Below are 20,624 nucleotides of genomic sequence, written 5' to 3'. Positions count from 1 at the left end.
ACAAGTCACTCACTGCCAGCTTTGTTGACTTGGGCTGATACGCCAGAAAGTGTGTGGACAGCAACGCGGTGGCGTTTCTGCCTAGGCGAGCTTGTTAGACGTACGAGTGTGGAGCAGAAAACGTCAGTTCGCATGGTGTTTTTTTTTTTACCTGCAACGCCACGGTTTATGTCGTTTTTAAAAGGGTCAAGACGTGAAACCTTTTCAAAACGAGCTCACACAACGTGGATCAGAACAGTGAATTTGTCCCAACCCTGGCACGCAAATTATTCCGCAAAGTGTGTTGTACATTTTGAACACGAACAAGCAAACACACGGGTAACTAAACATCTTCATATTCCCTGCAGCCACGAACATAGTACTAGACTGAACTGTACACGGCACACCAGCTGGTACGGGAGCGAGCGGCACCCACTTTCTTTGTGCTTTGGCATGGGCACCAACCTACTTTCCAAAGAGGGATTTGATCCACCACAGCCCGCCGTCCTTGGGGGCATCCTGGCTCTCCGGCGTCGGCTCCGGGTGCGGCGTCCTCCGGAGCTTGCTCACGTCGTACCCTTCCTCCTTGGCCCTCTCCACCAGCTCGTTGTACACGCCCTCGTCCATCCGCGGCTGCCTGCACAAGATCTACACACACCGATACGCCCACGCCATGGCAGAGATCAGATCAGATTGGTTACCGATCTACCGCCGCCGCCATTGCAATTCAATCGAAATTCGGCAAAATCTAGCGAAGCTGTGGCGTCGTGCGTACCCAGAGGTAGTTCCGGGAGGGCTGGCCGACGAGCGCGTACTGGTAGGCGTCGTCGACGTGGAGCACCCAGTAGTCGCCGGTGACGGGGAAGACGGGGAGGAAGGGGGGCACGTAGAACCTGACCTTGAGCTTGGCCTCGTCGCCGGCGTCGTCGGCGCGGAAGGCGGTGCCCTCGATGTGTCCCCGGCGGCCGCCGGTCCAGGTCTCGTTGAGCACCTTGACGGCGCCGTCCGGGTCGAGCGTGTAGGTGGCGCGCGTGTTGGCGCCGTCCTTGGGCTGGAACCTGGACGGGAAGCACGCGATCTCGTACCACCTGCCCATGTACCGCTCCAGGTCGAGGTTCCTCACCACCTTCATGGCCGCCATCGTACGCTGTGCGTGAGGGGAAGGAGGCCCGGGAGGAAGCGCCGGCGGCGATGGGGATGGATGCAAGCGGGGGTTTGCAGGGGATAGAGACGGTGCTGGCAATAAAGGATGGTGCGGGAGACGTGGAGGGCTGTGGGCGATACGTTGGGAGCAAGATTAAAGTCGCCGTCTGCTTCTTCTTTTCTCTAGAATCAAGTCCACCGTTTTGCAGCTGACACAAGGAAAACCGCTGTTTGCGTGAAATAGTCAGGCAAACGCGCACAGGGACGCGATCAACTGGACCGGCCCATCTCTCTCTGCAGGCAGTTCCTGTTTTTGTTCTTTTTTGTACTTTTTCTGTTTCTTTTTTTCTTTGTAGCTTTCATTTTTGTTTATTTGTTTTCTATTTATTTTCCTTCTTTCTTTTTTCTTTTCCTCTCATGTTTTGATTTTTGCTCTTTTTCTTATTATATCTTTTCTTTTTGTCAAGTTTATTTTTAACAAATGTTCAACGTTTCAAAATTTGTTCATTTTTAAAAAATTTAAAATTTATTCACAATTCAACTGGATCGGCCCATCTCTCTACAGGCGGCAGTTTCGGTTTTTGTTCTTTTTTGTCCTTTTTCTGTTTCTTTTTCTCTTTGTAGTTTCCATTTTTTTATTTGATTTCTATTTATTTTTCTTCTTTTTTTCTCTCCTGTTTTCATTTATTTGCTTTTTCTTTTTATATCTTTTATTTTTGTCAAGTTTACTTTTTAACAAATGTTCACAGTTTCAAAATTTGTTCATTTTTTAAAAAATAAATTATTCACCATTCAAAAAATATATACAGTTTCCAAATTTGTTCACAATGGGAAAAATGATCATAATTTTATAATTTTGATGAAGATTTTGAAATTTCTTCATGTTCAAAATTTGTTCACAATTCGAAAAATGTTTGTGGTTTTAAAATTTCTTCACAATTCGAAAAAATGTTCACACTTTTATAATTTTGTTCACGAATTTGAAATTTTTTCATCTTTGAAAATGTGTTGACAATTCAAAAAATGTTCACAATTTTATAATTTTGTTCACGAATTTCAAAATTTGTTTAGAATTTGAAAAATGTTCGTGGTTTCATAATTGGTTCACAATTCCAGAAATGCTCATAATTGTATAATTTTTTTCAGAAATTCCAAAAAAAAAACATTTGTTTCCTTATTTTCGAAAAATGTTCAATAATTAGAAAAGTTTATAATTTCATAATATGTTTGCATTTTAATTCACGAACTAAAAAGTTCAAGTATTTTAGAAAATTGTTCCCTGTTAAAATAAATATTTTTCTGAAACCTTTGAAAATTTGTCCGAGATGTTAAAAAACCCGATATCCTGAACAATTTTTCAAATTTACGAATAATTTGTGAAATCACGAACATTAATTTGAATTTTAGAAAACTCAGTATCGAGAACATTATTTGTAATTTCGAGCAAAAAAGATCGAGAACACAAACAAGGAAAAATCATAAGCAAAGAAAAATAATTTGTATGCGTGGTTGTTTGTTCTTTTAAACTTGCGCTGCAATGTAATCATTCCAGCTGATTATCTCCATTGGCTAGCACAACAAGTTCTAATGCCTTAAGTCTCTTGTTCGAGGTCAGATCCCTCGTAATGCATGTTTTTATGTGGCGAATTTATCCTACGTTGCCCGATCACTTCTTCAAACACTATAGGATAAATAGGGCGAATTTATCCTACAGTGCTGGATCACTTCTTCGAATAGGTCTGCTCGTGCAGCAGCAAGCCGGCCCAGTCGCTCACCTGTGCGTTTGCGGCGGCAGATAGGATTGATCCCTCGTAATTCATGTTTTTATGTGGCAAATTTATCCTATAGTGCTCGATCACTTCACCGAACAGAACCGCTCGTGCGGTAGCAAGGCGGCCCAGTCGCTCGCCTGTGCATCGACAGTCTGCCGCAATAAGCGGCACATAGAAGCTCCCCTGACACAAGTGTCGCCGATCCGGGATAGCTAAAACTGGAAATGGGCCTATGTTTACACATTAGCCCACTGACCCGGTTCAAGACTTTATTTAGGACTAATGGACCTTCTAGGACGCCTGACCTAGAAAACAAGGCACGGGGGCCATCCTTGTTGATGCATTGGGACGAGAGGGCCGTCTTCACAGAGAGCCCTTATGCTCGTGTGCTTCAGGTAGAAGTAGTTATTTTTCGAGAATTAAGCAACGTTTTATAATTTGGGACGGACGTAATTCACATTGAACGTTTTGTAAATATGTTGAATAATTTTGAAATACAAATTAAACATTTGTGTAATATACACTGAATAAATTTCAAATATATGCTGAACATTTGTATGGAAAATTTTAAATTCTTTGTAATATACCACGAACATTTTATTAATATACGAGGAACTTTTTTTGTAACACACAGTGAACTTTTGTATAATACACAAAAGGGAAGAAACAAAAACAAAAAGGAAAAAAAAGAGAATTAGAAAAAATAAAAGGAAAAAGAACAAAAGAAACAATGAATCTTACCGTGGGCTGGCCCAAACTTCACCCAAGCAGCCACTAGGTGATGCCTTGCACTAGAACAAGCAATGAAGAATAAATGCAACTGGGATAAAGAATATGACCTTCCCAAATTTGATCTCGCAAAATCTCCAACACCAAAAACTCAAATATGATGCATACGAAATTCGTCTTCGATGAACTTGAGCTTATCACGATGAAGACCGTAAGCTCCAAAACCCACATAGTGAAAAGCCAAACAAGAACCAAGAAAGATGATGATGTCAAGAAAGCAATGGTTTGAGCTCTCAACGAACGATACTATCAAGCTACTCGCTTGAGAGCTCCCCTTGATAGTTTGATAATTGATCCTATAACCGGGTCTCCCAACTAACAAGGACAAAACTTTGCCTAGTGCATAGTCCATTTGAGCTACATGGTGACAATCTTGTCCTCCTCAAGATGGATCGTCTTTTTATTGCACCGACTCGATGAAGACTAGTAGATTGTTTCCCTATACTCCACTATGGATGAACCTCTCTTCGGCGCATCCTCACATGTCCATTATCATCATAATGGACGGCAGGCTTCAAGCATGTGATCTCTTCGTGATAATCCACTTGAACTTGCACAACACAACCTTGATGGAAATAACCACTTGATGCCATCCTCCATGGATTATATGAGCTCTCGTCTTGATACAAGCCCATGGAAAAACACCCAACCTCTCATAAAACTACCACACAAAAAGATCATGGGTTAGTACACAAAAGTGCAATGCACAATGCTTACCATACCGTGAGATCACTTGATCCCACACGGTACATCTTCTCTGCTTTATGTGTTGATCAACTTGAATCCACTCTTTGTCATCACATAAACTCCTTGAAAGCTATAAATGGACTTCAAGAAGTGCTTCTGGATAAATCCTTCGAATATAACTCAAGGCAGCTGAAAGGACGTGGATGTCGCCTAGACGGGGGGTGAATAGGAGCTTTAAAATAATTACGGTTTAGGCTTGAACAAATGCAGAATAAAACTAGCGTTTAATTTGTCAAGCACAAAACCTAAAACAACTAGGCTCACCTGTGTGCACCAATAACTTACGCTAAGCAATATAAACAACTGAGTGATAGCAAGATATATAACAAGAAACAATATGGCTATCACAAAGTAAAGTGCATAAGTAAAAGGCTCGGGTAAGAGATAACCGAGGCATTCAAAGACGACGATGTATCCCGAAGTTCCCACGCTTGTGGATGCTAATCCCCGTTTGGAGCGGTGTGGAGGCACAGTGTGTTGGGGAACGTCGCATGGGAAACAAAAAATTTCCTACGCGCACGAAGACCTATCATGGTGATGTTCATCTACGAGAGGAGATTTGAATCTACGTACCCTTGTAGATCGCACAGCAGGAAGCGTTAAGAAACGCGGTTGATGTAGTGGAACATCCTCACGTCCCTCGATCCTCCCCGCGAACCGTCCCACGAACCGTCCCGCGATCCGTCCCGCGATCCGCTCCGATCTAGTGCCGAACGGACGGCACCTCCGCGTTCAGCACACGTACAACACTTTTCTTCAAAGCATAAGTGTCCTCACAATAATCATCATAGATAGGGGGCATGCTTTCATCAAAATGATTTTGATCATTCAAAGTGGAAGAACTAAAAAGATCATCTTCATCAAATATAGCATCCCCAAGCTTGTGGCTTTGCATATCATTAGCATCATGGGTATTCAAAGAATTCATGCTAACAACATTGCAATCATGCTCATCATTCACATATTCTATGCCAAGCATTCTATGTAATTCTTCTTTCAGCACTTGAGCACAATTTTCCTTCCCATCATGCTCACGAAATACATTGAAAAGATGGAGCATATGATGCATCCTCAATTCTATTTTTTTGTAATTTTCAGCGAAAGAACAAGAAACTAAAAGACTCGATTGCAAGATCTAAAGATATACCTTCAAACGCTAACCTCCCCGGCAACGGCGTCAGAAAAGAGCTTGATGTCTACTACGCAACCTTCTCCTTGTAGACATTGTTGGGCCTCCAAGTGCAGAGGGTTGTAGGACAGTAGCAATTTTCCCTCAAGTGGGTGACCTAAGGTTTATCAATCCGCGGGAGGCGTAGGATGAAGATGGTCTCTCTCAAGCAACCCTGCAACCAAATAACAAAGAGTCTCTTGTGTCCCCAACACACCTAATACAATGGTAAGTTGTATAGGTGCACTAGTTCGGCGAAGAGATGGTGATACAAGTGCAATATGGATGGTAGATATAGGTTTTTGTAATCTGAAATTACAAAAACAGCAAGGTAACAAATGGTAAAAGTGAGCACGAACGGTATTGCAATGCGTGGAAACAAGGCCTAGGGTTCATACTTTCGCTAGTGAAGTTCTCTCAACAATGATAACATAATTGGATCATATAACTAGCCCTCAACATGCAACAAAGAGTCACTCCAAAGTCACTAATAGCGGGGAACAAATGAAGAGATTATTGTCGGGTACGAAACCACCACAAAGTTATTCTTTCTGATCAATCTATTCAAGAGTCCGTAGTAAAATAACACGAAGCTATTCTTTCCATTTGATCCATCATAGAGTTCGTACTAGAATAACACCTTAAGATACATATCAACCAAGACCCTAATGTCACCTAGATACTCCATTGTCAGCTCAAGTATCCGTGGGCATGATTATACGATATGCATAAAATAATCTCAGAATCATCTATTCAACCAACACATAGAATTTCAAAGAGTGCCCCAAAGTTTCTACCATAGAGTCAAAACGTGTGCCAACCCCTGTGCATAGGTTCCCAATGTCACGAACCCGCAAGTTGATCACCAAAACATACATCAAGTACTCACATGAATCCACGTGTGCCAACCCATATGCATAGGTTCCCAATTGTCACAACCCCGCAAGTTGATCACAGCAGATAGACACGTGCAAGACATACATCAAGTGTTCTCAAAGACTCAATTCGATAAGATAACTCCAAAGGGGAAACTCAATTCATTACAAGAGGGAGAGGGGGAAGAACATCCTAAGATCCAACTATAGTAGCAAAGCCCATGGTACATCGAGGTCAAGACATCTCAAGAACACGAGAGAGAGAGAGATCAAACACATAGCTACTAGTACATACCCTCAACCCCGAGGGAGAACTACTCCCTCCTCGTCATGGAGATCGCCGGGATGATGAAGATGGCCACCGGAGATGGATTCCCCCTCCGGCAGGGTGCCGGAACGGGCTCCAGATTGGTTTTTGGTGGCTACAGAGGTTTGCGGCGGCGGAACTCCCGATCTAGGTTTCTTTTTGGGGGTTTATGAATTTATAGGAATTTATGGCGGTGGAATTACGTCGGTTGGGCCCACAAGGAGGTCACAAGCCTGGTCGCCACCACCTAGGGGGGTGGTGGCGGCGTCAGGGCTTGTGACTCCCTCGTGGCTCTTCTGGCCTTCTTTCAAAGCTTCGGGGTCTCTTTTGGTCCAAAAAAAATCATCGTAAAGTTTCATTCCATTTGGACTCCGTCTGAAAATGGGCCAAAAACACAGAAAAACATAAACTGGCACTTGGCACTGAGTTAATAGGTTAGTCCGAAAAAAGATATAAAATAGCATATTCATGCATATAAAACATCCAAAGTTGACAAGATAATAGCATGGAACCATCAAAAATTATAGATTCGTTGGAGACGTATCAAGCATCCCGAAGCCTAACTCCTGCTCGTCCTCGAGTAGGGAAGTGATAAAGAATTAAAAAAATATGTTGCATGCTACCTAGCATAGTTGTCCATTGTAACTTCTCTCACGTGACATGAATGTTCAGATCCGTTAGATTCAAAACAACAATTTGCTATTGACGTGGAAACAATAATAATTCAAGGAAACTAGCAAGGTAATCATGAACTTTCAAAATAACAAGGCCAAAAGAAAGTTATCCCTACAAAAGCATATAGTCTCGCTATAATCTATCATCCTTGCACAACAAATTTAAATCATGCACAACCCCGGTATTGGTCAAGTAATTGTTTTCACACCTTTACTTTCTCAAAAAATTTCGACTCTCACGCAATACATGAGCGTGAGCCATGGTTTTAGCACTATAAGTGGTGTGGAGTGTGGTGGAGGTTGCAAGGAAAACAAGGAGAAGATGGTCACATTGACTAGGCATATCAATGAGCTATGGAGATGCTCATCAATAGATATCAACGTGAATGAGTAGGGATTGCCATACAAATGATGCACTAGAGCTAGGAGTATGTGAAAGCTCTTAAAGAAAACTAGTGGGTGTGCATCCAACTTGCTTGCTCACGAAGACCTAACACAATTTTGAGGAAGCCCATCATAGGAATATACAAGCCAAGTTATATAATGAAAATTTCCCACTAGCTATATGGTGGTGACAAAACAAGAGACTCTCAATCATGAAGATCATGGTGCTTAATATGCACAAGTGTGGAAAAGTGGTAGCATTGTCCCTTCTCTCCTTTTCTCTCATTTTTTGGTGGGCTCTTTGGCGTCTTTTTTTTGGTGGGCATCTTTGGCCTCTTTTTTGTAAATGGGCTTCGCTGGCTTCTTTTATTTCCTCACATGGGGCAATGCTCCATCAATGATGATCATCACACTTACAACTCAAAACTTAGAGCAATGATGACTCTATATGAAATGCCTTCGGTAGTGTACCGTGACAATGATCTAGCATGGCATAGACATTAATGAAAACATCATGCTAGCTATCTTACGATCATGCAATGGCAATGTAGACGTGGTGGCACATGTCATGGTGGTAGTTGCATGGCAATATATCTCGGAATGACTTGGAAAAAGCCATAGTAGGTAGGTATGGTGGCTGTTTTGAGGGAGGCTAATGGTGGGTTTTGTGCACCGGCGAAAGTTGCACGACACTAAGAAGATAGTGATGGTGGAAGGTGAAAGTGCATCTAAACCATGGACTCAACATTATTCATGAAGAACTCATGTACTTGTTACAAAAGTTTTATTAGTAATCGAAACAAAGCATTCAACTCATACTCCTAGGGGAAGGGTTGGTAGGTATAAACCATCGCGCGATCCCGACCGTCACGCAAAGGATGACAATCAAAAGACTAATCATGCTCAGACTTCATCACATAGCGGTTCACCATACGTGCATGCTACGGGAATCACTAACTTCAACACAAGTATTTCTAGATCCACAACACCTTACTAGCATGACTTCAATATTACCAAAACCACAACTCAAAACTAATTGAGATGAATCAAACTTCTCTAACTATTCAATGTACATGAAGGTGGAAGTTTTCGTATCCCTTTGGATAACTACCCCTTTGAGACTAATTTCAAAGCATAGATCAACTACCAAGCCACGCACCGCTGCGCTCTAAAAGATATAAGTGAAGCACATGGAGCAAAAGTATCTAGCTCAAAAGATATAAGTGAAGCACATGTGAGATGAATTGTCTACCAAAGGATATAAGTGAAGCTCGACAAAATCACGGTGAGTGCATGTCTCTCTCTCTAGGTGCGCAGCAAGGATGATTGTGATACAACAAAAATAAAATACTCCTACGATACAAGACACTCCAAGCAAAACACATATCATGTGGTGAATAAAAATATAGCTGCAAGTAACATTACCGATGGATTGAAGACGAAAGAGGGGATGCCTTCCCGGGGCATCCCCAAGCTTAGGCTTTTTCAGCATCCTTGAATCAACTTGGAGTGCCTTGGGCATCCCCAAGCTTGAGCTCTTGCCACTCTTTATCTCTTTGTCCATAAGAACTTCACCCAGAACTTGAAAACTTCACAACACAAAACTTAAACAGAAACTCGTGATATCATTAGTGTAAGAAAGCAAATCACCACTTCCTTAGGTACTGTAGCAAACTTAAATTCTACTTATGTTGGTGTTGGGTTGCTGTATTGTCACTTTTCCATGGCTAGTACCCTCCGATACTATCCATAGTTTCATCAAAATAAGTAACCAACTCAACAAAAAACAGACTCTGTTAACAGCAGACCAGTCTGTAGCAATCTGTATACTTCGTATACTTCTGGTACTTCAAAAAATCTGAAAAATTACGACAGTCTGAAGAAACTGCATAGAAATCAGCAGCAAAAAGAATCAACTCAAAATCTCTTACATAATAAAAATGAAAATTCTTTTCGTGAGTAGAAAGTTTCTGTCTTTTTCCAGCATGATCAAACAATCATCACCAAGACTAATCATAACGATTTTTCTTGGCACAAACACAAAAAGAAACAAAAAAGACACAATCATAACAGAAATATGATGGTGTGGAGAAAACAAAACAGGAAGCAAAAAGCAAAGAAAAATTTATTCATTGGGTTGCCTCCCAACAAGCGCTATCGTTTAACACCCTTAGCTAGGCATTGATTTCAATGATGCTCACGTAAAAGGTAAGGATTGAAACAAACGAGAGCATCATGGAGCAAATGGTTAGCACATTTAAGTCTAACCCACTTCCTATGCATAGGGATTTTGTGATCAAACAATTTATTGGAGCAAGAATCAACTAACATAGGAAGGGAAAACAAGCATAGCTTCAAAAATTTCAACACATGGAGAGGAGGCTTGATACTATTGCAATAAGCAGAAGCATATGACCCTCTCTCATAGTAATTTTCAGTAGCATCATGAATGAATTCAACAATATAACCAGAACCTAAAGCATTCTTTTCATGATCTACAAGCATAGAAATTTTACTACTCTCCACATAAGGAATTCTATTCTCAAGAATAGTAGTGGGAGTATCGTAAAAGACTTGAGCACTACAAATTGTGTCCACAATGAAAAAGAAAGGTTTAGCAAAGGGGTTTTCGAAAGCATGACAAGTTTTATCATCCCTTTTCTTCAAAGCATAAGTGTCCTCACAATAATCATCATAGATAGGGGGCATGCTTTCATCAAAATGATTTTGATCATTCAAAGTGGAAGAACTAAAAAGATCATCTTCATCAAATATAGCATCCCCAAGCTTGTGGCTTTGCATATCATTAGCATCATGGGTATTCAAAGAATTCATGCTAACAACATTGCAATCATGCTCATCATTCACATATTCTATGCCAAGCATTCTATGTAATTCTTCTTTCAGCACTTGAGCACAATTTTCCTTCCCATCATGCTCACGAAAGACATTGAAAAGATGGAGCATATGATGCATCCTCAATTCCATTTTTTTGTAATTTTCAGCGAAAGAACAAGAAACTAAAAGACTCGATTGCAAGATCTAAAGATATACCTTCAAGCGCTAACCTCCCCGGCAACGGCGTCAGAAAAGAGCTTGATGTCTACTACGCAACCTTCTCCTTGTAGACGTTGTTGGGCCTCCAAGTGCAGAGGGTTGTAGGACAGTAGCAATTTTCCCTCAAGTGGGTGACCTAAGGTTTATCAATCCGCGGGAGGCGTAGGATGAAGATGGTCTCTCTCAAGCAACCCTGCAACCAAATAACAAAGAGTCTCTTGTGTCCCCAACACACCTAATACAATGGTAAGTTGTACAGGTGCACTAGTTCGGCGAAGAGATGGTGATACAAGTGCAATATGGATGGTAGATATAGGTTTTTTTAATCTGAAATTACAAAAACAGCAAGGTAACAAATGGTAAAAGTGAGCACGAACGGTATTGCAATGCGTGGAAACAAGGCCTAGGGTTCATACTTTCACTAGTGAAGTTCTCTCAACAATGATAACATAATAGGATCATATAACTAGCCCTCAACATGCAAAAAAGAGTCACTCCAAAGTCACTAATAGCGGGGAACAGACGAAGAGATTATTGTCGGGTACGAAACCACCACAAATTTATTCTTTCTGATCGATCTCTTCAAGAGTCCGTAGTAAAATAACACGAAGCTATTCTTTCCGTTCGATCCATCATAGAGTTCGTACTAGCATAACAACTTAAGATACATATCAACCAAGACCCTAATGTCACCTAGATACTCCATTGTCACCTCAAGTATCCGTGGGCATGATTATACGATATGCATCACATAATCTCAGAATCATCTATTCAACCAACACATAGAACTTCAAAGAGTGCCCCAAAGTTTCTACCATAGAGTCAAAACGTGTGCCAACCCCTGTGCATAGGTTCCCAATGTCACGAACCCGCAAGTTGATCACCAAAACATACATCAAGTACTCACATGAATCCACGTGTGCCAACCCATATGCATAGGTTCCCAATTGTCACAAACCCGCAAGTTGATCACATGAGATAGACACGTGCAAGACATACATCAAGTGTTCTCAAAGACTCAATCCGATAAGATAACTCCAAAGGGGAAACTCAATTCATTACAAGAGGGAGAGGGGGAAGAACATCATAAGATCCAACTATAGTAGCAAAGCCCATGGTACATCGAGATCAAGACATCTCAAGAACACGAGAGAGAGAGAGAGAGAGATCAAACACATAGCTACTGGTACATACCCTCAGCCCCGAGGGAGAACTACTCCCTCCTTGTCATGTAGATCGCCGGGATGATGAAGATGGCCACCGGAGATGGATTCCCCCTCCGGCAGGGTGACGGAACGGGCTCCAGATTGGTTTTTGGTGGCTACAGAGGCTTGAGGCGCCGGAACTCCCAATCTAGGTTTCTTTTTGGGGGTTTCTGGATTTATAGGAATTTATGGCGGTGGAATTACGTTGGTTGGGCCCACAAGGAGGTCACAAGCCTGGTCCCCACCACCTAGGGGGGGTAGCGGTGTCAGGGCTTGTGACTCCCTCGTGGCTCTTCTGGCCTTCTTTCAAAAGCTTCGGGGGTCTCTTTTCGTCTAAAAAAATCATCGTAAAGTTTCATTCCATTTGGACTCCGTCTGAAAATGGGCCGAAAACACGGAAAAAACAGAAACTCGCACTTGGCACTAAGTTAATAGGTTAGTCCAAAAAAAGATATAAAATAGCATATTCATGCATATAAAACATCCAAAGTTGACAAGATAATAGCATGGAACCATCAAAAATTATAGATCCGTTGGAGACGTATCACGCCCCGAGATACCTCTCCGTCACACGGAGTGACAAATCCGAGTCTTGATCCATACTAACCCAACGGACACCTTCGGAGATACCTGTAGAGAATCTTTATAGTCACCCAGTTATGTTGTGACGTTTGATACACACAGGGTATTCCTCCGGTGCCAGTGAATTATATGATCTCATGGTCATAGGAACAAATACTTGACACGCAGAATACTATAGCAATAAAACGACATGATCAGTATGCTACGTTCATAGTATTGGTCTTGTCCATCACATGATTCTCCTAATGATGTGATCCCGTTATCAAGTAACAACACTTGCCTATGGTCAGGAAACCTTGACCATCTTTGATCAACGAGCTAGTCAACTAGAGGCTTACTAGGGACAGTGTTTTGTCTATGTATCCACACAAGTATTGTGTTTCCAATCAATACAATTATAGCATGGGTAATAAACGATTATCATGAACAAACAAATATAATAATAACTATTCTATTATTGCCTCTAGGGCATATTTCCAACAGTCTCCCACTTGCACTAGAGTCAATAATCTAGTCCACATCACTATGTGATTCTAACGAATCCAACACCCTTACAGTTCTGGGGTTTGATCACGTCTTGCTTGTGAGAGAAGTTTTAGTCGACGGTTCTGAAGCCTTTCAGATCCGAGTGAGCTTTACAAATCTTTATGTCATCTTATAGATGCTGCTACTATGTGCTATTCGGAAATATTCCAAATATCTACTCTACCATACAAATCCGTTTCACTACTCATAGATATTCGGATTAGTGTCAAAGCTTGCATCGACGTAACCCTTTACGACGAACTCTTTAAACACCTCCATAATCGAGAAAAATTCCTTAGTCCATTAGTTACTAAGGATAACTTTGACTGCTGATCAGTGATTCAATCCTGGATCACTCTGTGTACCTCTTAACAGACTTATAGCAAGGCACACATCAGGTGCGGTACACAGCATGGCATACTGTAGAGTCTTCGTCCTTTCTCTTTCTTCTGCCATGGTCAGGCTTTTGAGTCTTACTCAAATTCACACCTTACAACACAACCAAGAACTCTTTCTTTGCTGATCTATTTTGAACTCCTTCAAAAACTTGTCAAGGCATGCATTTCATTTGAAAGTTATGTTTAGCATTTTGATCTATCTCCATAGATCTTGATGCTCAATGTTCAAGTAGCTCTATCCAGGTCTTCCTTTGAAAACCCCCTTTCAAACAACCTTTATGCTTTACAGAAATTCTACATTACTTCTGATCAACAATATGTCAACCACATATACTTTATCAGAAATACTACAGTGCTCCCACTCACTTCTTTGGAAATACAAGTTTCTCATAAACCTTGTACAAACCCAAAAGCTTTGATCATCACATCAAAGCGTATATTCCAACTCCGAGATGCTTGCACCAGTCCATAAAAGGATCGCTGGAGCTTGCATACTTGTTAGTATCCTTAGGATCGACAAAATCTTTTGGTTGTATCACATACAACCTTTCCTCAAGGAAACCGTCGAGGAAATAATGTTTTGACATCCTATGTGCAATATTTCATAAATAATGCAACAACTACTAACATAATTTCAACAGACTTTTAGCATCGCTATGAGTGAGAAAGTCTCATCATAGTCAACTCTTTGATCTTGTCGAAAACATCTTTGTGACAAGTCGAGCTTTTCTTAATAGTGAGTAGTCACCATCATCGTCTGTCTTACTTTTAAAGATCCATCTTTACTTAATAGTCTTACTACCATCAAGTAGTTCTTCCAAAGTATACACTTTGTTTTATACATGGATCCTCTCTCGGATTTCATGGCCTCCAGCCATTTGTCGGAATCCGGGCCCACCATCGCTTCTCCATAGCTCGTAGGTTCATTGTTGTTCAACAACATGACCTCCAAGACAGGGTTACCGTACCACTCTGTAGTAGTACGCGATCTTGTCAACCTATGAGGTCTGTAGTAACTTGATCTGATGCTCAATGATCACTATCATCAGCTTCCACTTCAATTGGTGTAGGTGCCACAGGAACAACTTCCTGCGCCCTGCTACACACTAGTTGAAGTGATGGTTCAATAACCTCATCAAGTTCTATCACCCTCCCACTTAATTCTTTCGAGATAAACTTTTCCTCGAGAAAGGACCCATTTTCTAGAAACAAACACTTTGCTTCCAGATCTGAGATAGGAGATGTACCCAACTGTTTTGGATATCCTATGAAGATGCATTTATCCGCTTTGGGTTCGAGCTTATCAGACTGAAACTTTTTCACATAAGTGTCGTAGCCCCAAACTTTCAAGAAACGACAACTTAGATTTCTCTAAACCTCAGTCTATACTGTGTCATCTCAACGGATTTACGCGGTGCCCTATTTAAAGTGAATGCGGTTGTCTCTAATGCATAACCCATAAATGATAGTGGTAATTCGATAAGAGACATCATAGCATGCACCATATCGAATAGGTCGCGGCTATGATACCATCACACCATGGTGTTCTTGGTGGCATGAATTGCGAAATAACTTCCACATTGTCTTAACTGTGTACCAAAACTCGCAACTCAGATATTCATCTCTATGATCATATTGTAGACAATTTATCCTCTTGTTACGACGAACTTCACTCTGAAACAGATTTGAACTTTTTCAATATTTTAGACTTGTGATTCATTAAGTAAATACTCCTGTATCTACTCAAATCGTCATTGAAGTAAGAACATAATGATATCCACTGCGTGCCTCAGCATCCATTGGACTGCATACATCAAAATGTATTACTTCCAACAATTTACTATCTTGTCTCATGTCAATGAAAACAAGGCCTTGCTCATGTGGTATGATTTGCATGTCACAAGTGATTCAAAATCAAGTGAGTATAAAGATCCATCAGTATAGAGCCTCTTCATGCAATTTATACCAACACGACTCTAGCAGCATTTCCACAAGTAAGTGGTACTATCATCATTACCTTGTATCTTTTGGCACCAATATCATGAACATGTGTAACACTACGATCGAGATTCAATAAACCATTGAAGGTGATTATTCAGGCAAATAGAGTAACCATTATTCTTTTTAAATGAAAAATCGTATTGCAATAAACACGATCCAATCATGTTCATGCTTAACGCAAGCACCAAATAACAATTATTTAGGTTTAACACCAATCCCGATGGTAGAGGGAGCGTGCGACGTTTGATCATATCAACCTTGGAAACACTTCCAACACGTATCGTCACCTCGCTTTTAGCTAGTCTTCGTTTATTCTGTAGCTTTCATTTCGTGTTACTAATCACTTAGTAACCGAACCGGTATCCAATACCCTCGCGCTACTAGGAGTACTAGTAAAGTACACATCAACATCATGTATATCAAATATACTTCTGTTGACTTTGCCAGCCTTCTTATCTACCAAGCATCTAGGATAGCTCCGCCTCAGTGACCGTTCCCCTCATAACAGAAGCACTTAGTCTCGGGTTTGGGTTTAATCTTGGGTCTCTTCATTAGTGCAGCAACTGTTTTGCCGTTTCATGAAGTATCCCTTCTAGCCCTTGCCTTTCATGAAACTTTAGTGGTTTTACTAACCATCAACTATTGATGCTCCTTCTTGATTTCTACTTTCGCAGTGTCAAACATCGCGAATCGCTCAAGGATCATTGTATCTATCCTTGATATGTTATAGTTCACCACGAATCTCTAGTAGCTTAGTGGCAGTGACTTTGGAGAACCATCATTATCTCATCTGGAAGATTAACTCCCACTTGATTCAAGCGATTGTTGTACTCAGAAAATCTGAGAACATGCTCAACGATTTTGAGCTTTTCTCCTTTACTTTGTAGGCAAAGAATCTTGTCGGAGGTCTTATATCTCTCAACAAGGGCACGAGCATGAAATCTCAATTTCATCTTCCTTGAACATCTCTTATGTTCTGCGACGTTTTCAAAACGTCTTCGGCGCCTTGCTTCTAAGCCATTAAGTATTGCGCACCGAACTATCATGTAGTAATCAAAAACGTGTATGTCAGATGTTCGCAACATCCACAGACGACGCTCAAGGTGCAGCACACGGAGTGGTGCATTAAGGACATAAGCCTTCTACCAAGCAATGAGGACAATCCTCAGTTTTACGGACTAAGTCCGCAAAGTTGCTACTATGAATTTTCAACTAAATTTTCTCTAGGAACATATAAAAACAGTAGAGCTATAGCGCAAGCTACATCTTAATTCGCAAAGACCATTAGACTATGTTCATGATAATTAGTTCAATTAATCATATTACTTAAGAACTCCCACTCAAAAAGTACATCTCTCTAGTCATCTGAGTGGTACATGATCCAAATCCACTATCTCAAGTCCGATCATCACGTGAGTCGAGAATAGTTTCAGTGGTAAGCATCTCTATGCTAATCATATCAACTATATGATTCATGCTCGACCTTTCGGTCTCTTGTGTTACTAGGCCATGTCTGCACATGCTAGGCTCGTCAAGTTTAACCTGAGTGTTCCACGTGTGCAACTGTTTTGCACCCGTTGTATGTGAACGTTGAGTCTATCACCCCCGATCATCACGTGGTGTCTCGAAACGATGAACTGTAGCAACGGTCCACAGTCGGGGAAAACAAAATTTCGTCTTGAAATTTTATTGAGAGATCACCTCATAATGCTACCGTTGTTCTAAGCAAAATAAGGTGCATAAAAGGATTAACATCACATGCAATTCATAAGTGACATGATATGGCCATCATCATGTGCTTCTTGATCTCCATCACCAAAGCACCGGCACGATCTTCTTGTCACCGGCGCCACACCATGATGTACATCATCATGATCTCCATCAACGTGTCGCTATCGGGGTTGTCGTGCTACTTATGCTATTACTACTAAAGCTACTTCCTAGCAATATAGCAAACACATCTGCAAACACAAACGTTAGTTTAAAGATAACCCTATGGCTCCTGTCGGTTGATGTACCATCGATGTGCAAGTCGATATTAACTATTACAACATGATCATCTCATACATCCAATATATCACATCACGTCGTTGTCCATATCACATCACAAGCATACCCTGCAAAAACAAGTTAGACGTCCTCTAATTGTTGTTGCATGTTTTACGTGGTTGCCATGGGTATCTAGTAGGATCGCATCTTACTTACGCAAACACCACAACGGAGATGTATGAATTGCTATTTAACCTCTCTCCAAGGACCTCCTCGGTCAAATCCGATTCAACTAAAGATGGCGAAACCGACACTCGCCAGTCATCTTTGAGAAACGGGGTTGCTCGTAGCGACGAAACTAGTCTCTCGTAAGCGTACGAGTAATGTCGGTCCGAGCCGCTTCGATCCAACAATACTGTGGAATCAAGAAAAGACTAAGGAGGGCAGCAAATCGCACATCATCGCCCATGAATACTTTTGTGTTCTACTTGAGATAACATCTACGCATGAACCTAGCTCATGATACCTCTGTTGGGGAACGTCGCATGGGAAACAAAAAATTTCCTACGCGCACGAAGACCTATCATGTTGATGTTCATCTACGAGAGGAGATTTGGATCTACGTACCCTTGTAGATCGCACAACAGGCAGCGTTAAGAAATGCGGTTGATGTAGTGGAACGTCCTCACGTTCCTCGATCTGGCCCGCGAACCGTCCCTCGAACCGTCCCGCGATCCGTCCCACGATCCGCTCCGATCTAGTGCCGAACGGACGGCACCTCCGCGTTCAGCACACGTATAGCTCGACGATGATCTCGGCCTTCTTGATCTAGCAAGAGAGACGGAGAGGTAGATGAGTTCTCCGGAAGTGTGATGGCGCTCCGGAGGTTGGTGGTGATCTATCTCAGCAGGGCTCCGCCCGAGCTCCGCAGAAATACGATCTAGAGGAAAAACCGTGGAGGTATGTGGTCGGGCTGCCGTGGCAAAGTTGTCTCAAATCAGCCCTAATACCTCAGTATATATAGGAGGGAGGGGGAGGGCCTTGCCTTGAGGATCAAGGGAGCCCCAAGGGGTCGGCCGAACCAAGGGGGGAAGTCCTCCTCCTCCAATCCTAGTCCAACTAGGATTGGAAGGTGGAGTCCTTCCCTTCCTTCCCACTTCCCTTTTTTTTCTTTTTCATTTGATTTCTTTATCTCCTGCGCATAGGGCCTCTTGGGCTGTCCCACCAGCCCACAAAGGGCTGGTGCGGCACGCCTAAGGCCTATGGGCTTCCCCCGGGTGGCCTGCCCCCCCGGTGAACATCCGGAACCCATTCGTCACTCCCGGTACATTCCGGGTAATGTCCGAAAACTTTCCGGTAATCAAATGAGGTCATCCTATATATCAATCTTCGTTTCCGGACTGTTCCGGAAACCCTCGTGGCGTCTGTGATCTCATCCGGGACTCCGAACAACATTCGGTAACCAACCATATAACTCAAATACGCATAAAACATCGTCGAACCTTAAGTGTGCAGACCCTGCGGGTTCGAGAACTATGTAGACATGACCCGAGAGACTCCTCGGTCAATATCCAATAGCGGGACCTGGATGCCCATATTGGATCCTACATATTCTCCGAAGATCTTATCGGTTGAACCTCACTGTCAAGGATTCATATAATCCAGTATGTCATTCCCTTTGTCCTTCGGTATGTTACTTGCCCGAGATTCGATCGTCGGTATCCGCATACCTATTTCAATCTCGTTTACCGGCAAGTCTCTTTACTTGTTCCGTAATACAAGATCCCGTGACATACACTAAGTCACATTGCTTGCAAGGCTTGTGTGTGATGTTGCATTACCGAGTGGGACCTGAATACCTCTCCGTCACACGGAGTGACAAATCCCAGTCTTGATCCATACTAACTCAACGGACACCTTTGGAGATACGTGTAGAGCATCTTTATAGTCATCCAGTTACGGTGTGACGTTTGATACACACAAGGTATTCCTCCGGTGCCAGTGAGTTATATGATCTCATGGTCATAGGAACAAATACTTGACACGCAGAAAACTATAGCAAATACGTTCATAGTTTGGGTCTTGTCCATCACATAATTCTCCTAATGATGTGATCCCGTTATCAAGTAACAACACTTGCCTATGGTCAGGAAATCTTAACCATCTTTGATCAACGAGCTAGTCAACAAAGGCTTACTAGGGACAGTGTTTTGTCTATGTATCCACACAAGTATTGTGTTTCCAATCAATACAATCATAACATGGATAATAAACGATTATCATGAACAAAGAAATATAATAATAACTATTTTATTATTGCCTCTCGGGCATATTTCCAACACAATGCTCCCCAAGATGCCACTAAGGTCACAGTAATCTCCTCACGCCCTCGCACAATGCAAGATGTAGTGATTTCATTAAGGGGCCCTTGTGGGTGGTCAACGAACCCATATAAACAAGGTTGGGACAATCTCCATAACTTAATTGGAGGCTCCCAACAACACCACGAAGCTTCACCACAATGGAATGCGGCTCCGAGATGACCTCAAATGCTCGGGGCAATCTCCACAACCTAATTGGAGACCCCGCCGATTGCCCGGAGCTTTACATGATTGAGCTACGAGGAACAACTAAGATTCTAGGACACCAAAGCATCCACGAAGAACAATTTCTAGGGTACCAAGCACCCAAGGGTAATAAGCTTCTCAAACTTTTAACTTCCATGTATCACCGTGGAGAACTCAAACCGATGCAACTAATGCAATGGCAAGAACACACGAAGTGGTCAAGTCCCTCACACTCAAATCCCTCCACAACAACAAAAGCTATGAAGGAATATGAGAGAAATAACAAGGAGCTCACAAAGAACTCCAAGATCAAGATCCAAGGGGTCCCCCTCACATAGAGGAGAAAGTGATTGGTGGAAATGTGGATCTAGATCTCCTCTCTCTTTTCCCTCAAGAACTAGCAAGAATCATTGGAGGGATTGGGAGTTAACAAGCTCAAAGAAGGTCAACAATGGGAGGCAA

At 42.0% G+C, this 20,624-nt stretch overlaps 1 protein-coding gene across 1 annotated transcript; it reads right to left on the bottom strand.

Moving 5' to 3' along the window:
• Positions 1-242: 242 nt before the first annotated feature.
• LOC123401516 (temperature-induced lipocalin-1-like) lies at positions 243-1,256 on the bottom strand. Its single transcript, XM_045095340.1, has 2 exons — positions 755-1,256; positions 243-627 (listed from the first exon to the last, which is right to left on the bottom strand). Exons 1-2 carry the CDS (start codon positions 1,118-1,120, stop codon positions 445-447), a joined length of 549 nt encoding a protein of 182 aa, XP_044951275.1. The 5' UTR covers positions 1,121-1,256; the 3' UTR covers positions 243-444.
• Between the last annotated feature and the right edge of the window lie 19,368 nt (positions 1,257-20,624).

Source organism: Hordeum vulgare, chromosome 6H, assembly GCF_904849725.1.
Source record: "Hordeum vulgare subsp. vulgare chromosome 6H, MorexV3_pseudomolecules_assembly, whole genome shotgun sequence".
In the NCBI taxonomy this organism is placed as follows: Eukaryota; Viridiplantae; Streptophyta; class Magnoliopsida; order Poales; family Poaceae; genus Hordeum; species Hordeum vulgare.
Note: the sequence above shows the minus strand (reverse complement) of the source record. Positions and strands in the feature narration are given on the sequence as shown.